The sequence below is a fragment of the Mastigoproctus giganteus genome, chromosome 13, assembly GCF_048544385.1.
Source record: "Mastigoproctus giganteus isolate SK-2022 chromosome 13, ASM4854438v1, whole genome shotgun sequence".
Classification (NCBI taxonomy): Eukaryota; Metazoa; Arthropoda; class Arachnida; order Uropygi; family Thelyphonidae; genus Mastigoproctus; species Mastigoproctus giganteus.
The window spans coordinates 60474242-60482082 of NC_143587.1; the positions used below are offsets into that span (position 1 = coordinate 60474242).

The following is a 7841-nucleotide window of genomic DNA, read 5'->3' on the forward strand; positions in this document are numbered from 1 at the left end:
ATACTGTATTTATTTTAACAGTAAAAAAATCAGAATAAATTTTAATATTTATTAAAACAGAACCGAAGGAAAATAATATATAGAGTAAAAAAATTTTCCTAATTTTGAACTTAAAATGAACCTTAGAATTTGAGAAAGAATTACAGTGCCACTAACATATCACATGATAGATTAAGCGGTTTTTATTGAAATATCGCAATTAAATTGAAACACCTAAACAAACGTTTCGGGAATGCGCTGTTTCCCGTCGTCATGCCTACTAGGGGGTTAAAATAATTAAAATTATTCAATAGTTTAAAGCTATAATTAAATAGTTAATAGCTGAAGTTAGAAGTTAATTACAATAAATAACAGCTGCGTTATGTAATTCAATTCCCTCGTGGGTAGCACAGTTTGTAGAATCGCCCCCACATCGAGTGGAAATAACTTGCATTCCAGTCCCGTGGATGACGCAAAGAATTTTTATATTGTTTTTTTTTCACAACGTGGCTGAGTTAGTCGGTTTCAAGCGAGGGTAATATGGTTTTTTCTCCCGGAAACTCGGATTTTTCGTGCAGCAAACGGACCACAGAACACGGGCAGTTATATATAATAATAGATAAATAAATAATAATAATAAATAAATATTAGTGCGGCATTTATTAATTCTTTGTCAAATGATGATTAATCACATAGTGCCCAATAAATATTCAAAGATATTAAATCTTTGAATATTTATATTTTGGAATATTTGCTTATAAAAACCAATAAATATTTTTTGTGTTGGGTTGTCTGGGTTTGAAACCTGTCTTTGATTAGAAACCTCACTAGATTTTTTTTCCTTTGTTCATACTTTTGTAATGGGATGCTGGACAAAAATCTCCTTTGTAGTGAGCTAATCGTGTATTCTGTGATTACTCTGATAACTGACATACCTTCATGATTCTGGTCCCTTTGTCATTTTGCCACGTGTTTCTGTTGCCACAATACGTAATTGTTCATTGTTTGCTAACTTCATCTATTAGCAAACGTGAATCACTCGCTGACGAATAAGAAGTTTGGGCATTTGTTCTACTCAGAGCATATCTAGATTGCTATCGTTTGGATAACAAAATTAAGGTTAAAGGAAGTGGGTTTGAACTGGTTTGTGGAGAGGGACAGCTGGATGCAAAATAGATATTGCGTTGTAACACAGGCCAGAGGCGTATCTGTGCCACTGCTGTTTATGTCGGACCCCGATTCCAGAAACGGCCAAAGTCCAAAAAAGATATATTCACTTTTAGTTCTAATTTTCCTAGGGCCGGATTCTAAATGAAAATTGTTTTATTTTGGTTTGTTTATTATTTTTATTTATTTTTGTAATTATGCCACTGATATAGCCCCATCTGTCAGCTTTTCGTAACTTAGTTACTCGAAACGTAGTAAAGATATTATTATTAATATTAAAGGCAAAACTTAGAACTTTTTGAATAGCTTCATACGTTATTCCATTCATAAAAAAACTTTGCGTTTAACTGTAAACAATGAAGGTCTGATGCTAGAAGGTATTCTATTGCAGTCAATCTAAAGTTATTATCCTGATATCTCTTTGTGTGGTCAACGGATTCTTTTCAATTTCTGCTAACCAGTCCTGACAAACAGTTAAAACTTTTTGAGGGAGTTTCCATCTACTTCGCAGCGGGAGGGAAGTTGCATTTGACAGACTCTTGCATCGCTAAGGATTTCTTTTACGTGTACACAAGCGTGCCCACCCAGCCTTTCATCTCCAAGGCAATAGAAGGAAACAGGGCTTCAGAACATTTGCGTGTGGTCCTTAAGAAGAGAGCACACTAAGAAGCTGTCGGTAATGCTTACTTGGAGCTCTTTTTTACAGTTATCTGAATCTTTTCTACTAGATATTATTGTTAGGTCTGGTCCATTACACACAGACCAACGGTCCTTCTATGAGATCGATAGGGGGTTACAAAGTCAGCTGTGATTGTTTCTTTCTTTAAACCACCCCCTAGAGAGTAACATTAGGGAGCGACACGTAAACAGCTTGTCATGTGGAACTGAGCGCCATCTGCTAGCACCTGATGCAGATGAAATAGGACACATTGTTCAGTTTATCTTAATGTATCGTTGTCTTGTGGGTTATCAGAGCACGACTAGTTTTCTGCGTCTTCCTGCTTGCAGATATGTAGGTCGGAGTTCGTTTGGAATGCTAGATTGACATTGCAACTGCACATAGGTATTAAATTGTGCTCTTTAGTTGGACATCGTTCATGTCTATAAATTTACATAGAAAGAGGAAATGTATATTTTAAAAAAAAGCTTTCCTTTTTCTATCAGTCTTCTCAGACTTCATTTCTTGAGTGCTGATGACGTTTTCGCATTAGTCACAAAGGTATGTAAGGGTCAGACTGGTCATGTGACTTCTCTCTCATCTATTACTCTGATCCACATTCTCTGTCCTCTTTTTTCTTACATACTATAACGTCATTCTATTCTTTGAAGGACACCCTTGAAAACTATTAGCCATTGTTCGGACGACACATCAGTTCTTAAACTGTCCATCATGTTCTGAGGTCAATTTTCTTGTTATGAGAGGAAGAGCAGAGAAGAATGTTCATAAGAAGGATGTTATTTAAAGTCTATACTGAATTAACCCTTTAATGAACTAAGGCAAAAGAAGCTCTAGATACAATAGTCCCAAAGTAAAACACAAACAAACCATATTAAAAAGTGGGTCATTTATGGTAAAAATTCAGGAACAAATTCCACTACTGCTCCGCGTATCTGGATGGCTCTGGCTCATTGTGAAAAAATAGCAGCCATAAAACTGATACCACTTAAAACTCATTATTGATATAAAGGATCTAATATAAACTGAAAATAAAAAATGTGGTCAGATGCTAGTTGCCCTGAGGATGTGCAGTTAATCGCTTCCATTACACACGTTTTTATTTGAATATAATACAGTTAGCTCATATTGAAAATTCGTTGAAGTTCCTGGCGGTAAGTCGATTTCAAAATTACAGACAGTAAGAAATATTCTTACTGGGATCCTTATATTTGTGGTCCCTTACCCTCCCCGAGATAATCGGGACCTGCTTAAGCAAAGTGTAGTGCGTATATCAATTGAAAAATAACCAATTATTGTCCCGCTATTAGCCCACTCCATAAAAACATTCATTTTATATAGTTATAGTTTTTTAAAATTTCTGAATCTTTTTTCTAATTTCTTGCAGGCGATGACGGAAGGTATCGTATGTACTTCGATGACGACACTTTTCAGCAACCTGGAAATTTTGGCTCCGTAACCCCAGTTGGAATAATCACCAACTATCGAAGGACCCCTGGCAAGAGGGAAAAAGAGAGGAAAAGGCCCAGTATGTTTAGTGGAAGAAAACAGTGCAGTCGATTTATGCTTCCAAGTATCTACGGAGTGGACGCCATCTTGGAAAAACCTGGACACAACTTACACGACATGTATCAAGGACGTTCGGAAAAAGGCGACTTGGATTCCATCGCCAAGGTTCCCAGCGTGGACACAGACCTTCCTCGCTACTCTCTAGGTGCATGGAAGGACGAAGAAAATAATATCTATGCTACCCTGTCCGATAATTATAGTACTTTCAGCTACCAGTCCACTTTAGCCGAAGATAGTGTTTTAGCCCACGATGAAATGGAGGAAATTTATGGAGGATCTTTTACCACAATAGCTAATGATGATTTTGAATTCCATGACACACGTCCTTGCGGTGGAGAAGTGCGCATGCGCTCATCTGCTGAATTACACGGAGGATCTTCTGGCACAATAAACGAAATGAGCGAAACCTCAGAGACTCCTATAGTGCTACCCTCTATTGTCAGTAGCACAAACGGCGATAACGAATCCTCTTTGGAAGACGTCGAAGACCTCGTTATTCAACTGAACGGTGGTCTGAAGTCTGAAAACAATTGTTACGACAATCCGGCATTTGAGACAGATGTAGCGAAGGACAAAGAGTCCAACGACGACGATGACCTTACATTGAGTGTGTACAGAGTAAGTGCTCACGAACTAAGAAAGTGTCTTCCAAGTTCTCGACGAACTACCTCTTTTTCCATGAATGACCTTGATTTGATTGGTTCCAGCGAAAGTGGAAGTGACGCAGAAGAGACTGTTTACGTATTTCCGGTCAAGAGCGAGTCCACAATGTCTTTGTACAAAGTGTTTCTACAGGAAGATAAGAGTCCGCAGAGGAGTAAAAGCGAGAGTAATCTCTTATGGGAGGGTGATCAGGTCGTAGACGGTGGAGAAGCGTCTACTGGAACCAATCGGGAAGCAATGGGTAATAAAATTCTAGAATCTCTATGGAAAAACGGACGTTCAACCTTGGTGATCAGACGTCAGAACCATTTGCGGAGGGCTAGAAGGTTGAATCGGACGTCTAAATACAAAGTGGCCCAAGCAGTCAAAAGACGAAGTAAAAAGAAAAAACAAGAAGAGTCCGTCCATTTGAATGGAATCCGTCGAACAGGAAGTGATAAAAAGAAGTGGCGACTTTCTGTTGTGGAATGCGGCAAAGATGATGTCGTTATCTTCAATCGGAATGTTGTCCCATTCAAAACATTCTTATCGGTTCTGGAATCATCCGAATTGACTTGCCTCAGTGAACGGGGTTGTGTAAAGGGCGACGACATTACCGAGGACACTGTATCCAAGAAAACGATACCGCAGTTCCTTTAATATGGCTTTTTTTTAGATGAGCCTAGATAACCTCCCTGTTCAAGCACCCATTGTACCCTTCGACTGTATTAGGGGAATTCATTATTTAAATATGCGAGCAATTCGTGCATCAAATCGCTTAATGTTGCAAGAGATGCGAACTGTTTGAAGAGTCGATATTAGTGAATGCAGCACCCCCATATGGAGACTCATTCTTGTGCGTGATTTAAATAGTAATGATTTTGTATATAATCGGTTTTTACTGTTTTTTTTTTTTTGTTTTTTTTTTTCAGTTCAGTGTGTAATACGGTTGTGACTACAAAGTTTGAGTAGAGCATTGTGTAAGAGAATGGAGAAAGAGGAAGAGATTATTTATAGTAATCATGTTAATGTTTCTGAAGACTTTGTAAGTTTGTGCCCGTCAACAAAGAAAACACTGTAGTAATTTGTTTTCAAATAAATATTAAAAAGTTATTTGTTAAGAAATACTTGTCTGTGTATTAAATGACAAAGAAAGTAAACAGATGATGAAAAACGTCAACATAAAGCAGTGTTTGTCAACCTTATTTTTACGTGATTAACCACTTACCTCAAAGCTCGTACCGTTCACAACATACCTAAGGCAAGTTTCATTTAGGGATGCACTTGTGGGTAGCACAGTTGGTATAATCACCGATTTCCCACACCGAGTGGGAAAGACGAGCTTGAATCCTGTCAATGACGCAAGGAACTTTTATGGCTCTTTTTTTACAACGTGGCTGAGTTAGTCGGAATCAGGTGAGGATTGCATGGTCTTTTTTCTCCCGGAAACTCTGTTGTTAGTTCAGCAAACAGAAAATCAATCACAGAATGCACACAATTTATAGATAGTGTACATGGAGCAATATGGCTTAGTCACTGATACTCCTAAACTCAACTACAATATACAGTATCTGATATTTATAAATCTTCTTCTCTCGTAAATAGCTTTTATACTGAGACGATTGCTGCTTCGTTTCCAGATCATATGAATACTTCTAAATTCATATTCACTCTGGCGATTACATTTCAAAAAACCATCGCGATCTTCAAGGACGTGTACTTGAAGATGGCAATGCTGTTTTGCACATCTATCATCCTAGGAAGATGTAGGAATCGTAAGGGTGGCATTTCCGATCTTACGAGAGGCATAAAATAACACTTCAATGACATCATCTGAAAATTCAAACGAACCAGATTGGTGCCAAACTACCCATAAATAATTAAGGGCATCACCAGCAGTGGTTTTTCTATCACTACTGATGAAGAAGATATTTTTGGCAACCAAAAAGGAGAATTCACGCCGATCCTTCTCACAGATAGGTTTGAAAGTGAGTACGGGCCTGTTTCAACATGATTCCGTATATATTTTAGCACCTTTAGTCCAGATAAGATTATTTTTTTAATTTTTTAACATACCTACTCAGTTGAATCCTATGCATTTCTAGAAGAATGAATTGGTTGAGAATTGGAAGCCAGAAGAAAATCGCGAGCGCAGAAAACAGGTGAAAGGAACAGAAATGAAGATTATCACTATTTGCTAAAAAATGCAACCAGTGTACTACTAATTTCTTTCAATAAAAACTAGAGCGCAGGTTGCAAACCGAACGTCTGAAGATGCGCATTACCTGGCAGCATCCATTAATAATCTCTACTTTTAGTCTCTGGAACAACTGCCCCCTTCCATGTGTATTTCCTACAGAATGCAACTTACAGAAGTGAAAGTAAAGTGCTAACGAGGTTTTCTTGTATCGCAACTTTTAACCTGTCCGTGCCACTTTTTTAATAGGAACTCCTTAAAAAAATGGTAGAATATGCATTAAAAAACGAGTGTGAACAGTACGCTCCACCAAGAATGGTATCGTGATCATTTACAGCACTGCACGTTAAAAGCTTAAGCTTACATTTTCTGTCTTGCTTTGCCATACAAGGAATTCTCCAAAAGAATTCACCGAAGCATCGAATTTACGTGCCACCATCTTTGACCAAATTGTCATATACAGCGAAGTGTCATGCACTGAATTGTCGTGCAATGAATTGACGCCCTCGTGGGTAGCACAGTTGGTAGGATCGCCATCCTCCCCCACCTGGTGGAAAAGACCAGAGTTCGAGTCCCGTCGACGACGGGAGGAATTTTTATGGATCTTTTTCACAACGTGGCTGAGTTTGACGGTCTCAGGCGAGGGTAGCATGGTTTTTCCTCCCAGAAACTCGGGTTTTTCGTCCAGAAAAAAAGAAAATCGACTATAGAACACTTGCAATTACAGACAGTATACACGAGCAATATGGTGTTAGTTGCTGATGCTCCTAAAACCCCACTACATTATATCTGATATTTATAAATCGTCTTTCCTGCAAATAGGGCCTTCGACTACGTCACTAACACCGAAATATTATGCCCAAAAATCGCGGAATAATCCAAAAAAAAAACAAAAAAAAAAAAAAAACGGAAAGTTTACTCATCTCATCAATGGCCACAAATCCATTCATAACTCCTTAAAAGCAATGGGGTACTGCACGTCCTAAAAATATATATATTTCAAATTTACGTTGAAATGCATTGAAAACATTGCGTGGGTTCAAAATGCGATTTGGATTGGGAGATACCTATGTCAGTCCCTCAGTAGTTCTACTCATCAGAAAATTAAGAAATTAAAAAATGAGAGACAGTCAGTGGTTAAGTATCGGTTGTAAACTGATTCTTATCTTTGAACTTTTTTTCAAACCAAGATCATTTCAGATTATACACGATCCTATCGCTAAAAGCGAGTGAAAATTGACTCTTGACCTACAAACATTCCAACACCCTGGTCGAAAAAACTGAACACACCTTCAAGCGGTTTGGATTTCTCAATTCTGCATAACAATATGGGCTAACCCTTTTCCTTTCCATGCAGATAAGATCTTAAACACTGCTGTTTATTTTCTTTACAGCTATGGGCTACCACACGACTCCATGATAAGAATCAAAGATGACAGGTGTTCCCTTAATTTATTTTCAGCTTCCAACGGATCCCGAAGATTCATTAGAAAGAAACAAAGTGGAAAAAGTAATTAAAATATTTATTCAAATGAGACGACTACTTGGCGATTTTCGAGGAAGCGCGAAGGGGTTCGAGGATAAATCGCAATTTTCCTCCTGTTTCATCCG

At 38.0% G+C, this 7841-nt stretch overlaps 1 protein-coding gene across 1 annotated transcript in view; it reads left to right on the forward strand.

Moving 5' to 3' along the window:
- The window catches only part of LOC150076096 (uncharacterized), a 50628-nt gene extending 45736 nt beyond the window's left edge, over positions 1–4892 (forward strand). Inside the window, exon 3 of the mRNA XM_090388159.1 lies at positions 3210–4892. Coding sequence (XP_090244285.1) covers positions 3210–4693 — 1484 coding nt within the window. The 3' untranslated portion in view covers positions 4694–4892. The remainder of the gene's footprint in view (positions 1–3209) is intronic.
- The last annotated feature ends 2949 nt before the right edge of the window (positions 4893–7841 follow it).